Consider the following 232-nt stretch of genomic DNA (forward strand, 5'->3'; position numbering starts at 1 on the left):
CCCTGCTGCTGGGCCGTTGCAGTCGTCCCTGGCCGGCCCCCTGGGGCCCTCCCTGCTGCTGCTGCTGCTGCTGCTGCTGCTGCTGGGCGCGCGGCCTGCTGCGTGGGAGAAGCCATCTTGCGCCGGCTCTGCGTCTCGCGGCTCTGACGCGAGTCGGGGACTTTTGCTGCTGCTGGTGTTGCTGCCGTTGTTGCTGCCGCCGCTGCTGCTGCAGTGGTTGGTGGGGGTGGGG

General features: G+C 71.1%; 1 protein-coding gene across 1 annotated transcript in view; it reads right to left on the reverse strand.

Annotated features, from left to right (window-relative positions):
- Positions 1–232, reverse strand: part of ETH_00037515 (uncharacterized protein) — a gene marked incomplete at both ends in the record, with an annotated part of 457 nt that overhangs the window by 121 nt on the left and 104 nt on the right. Inside the window, one exon of the mRNA XM_013375521.1 lies at positions 1–231. Coding sequence (XP_013230975.1) covers positions 1–231 — 231 coding nt within the window. The remainder of the gene's footprint in view (position 232) is intronic.

Source organism: Eimeria tenella, genomic scaffold (genome assembly GCF_000499545.2).
Source record: "Eimeria tenella Houghton genomic scaffold, Eth_scaff2841, whole genome shotgun sequence".
In the NCBI taxonomy this organism is placed as follows: Eukaryota; Apicomplexa; class Conoidasida; order Eucoccidiorida; family Eimeriidae; genus Eimeria; species Eimeria tenella.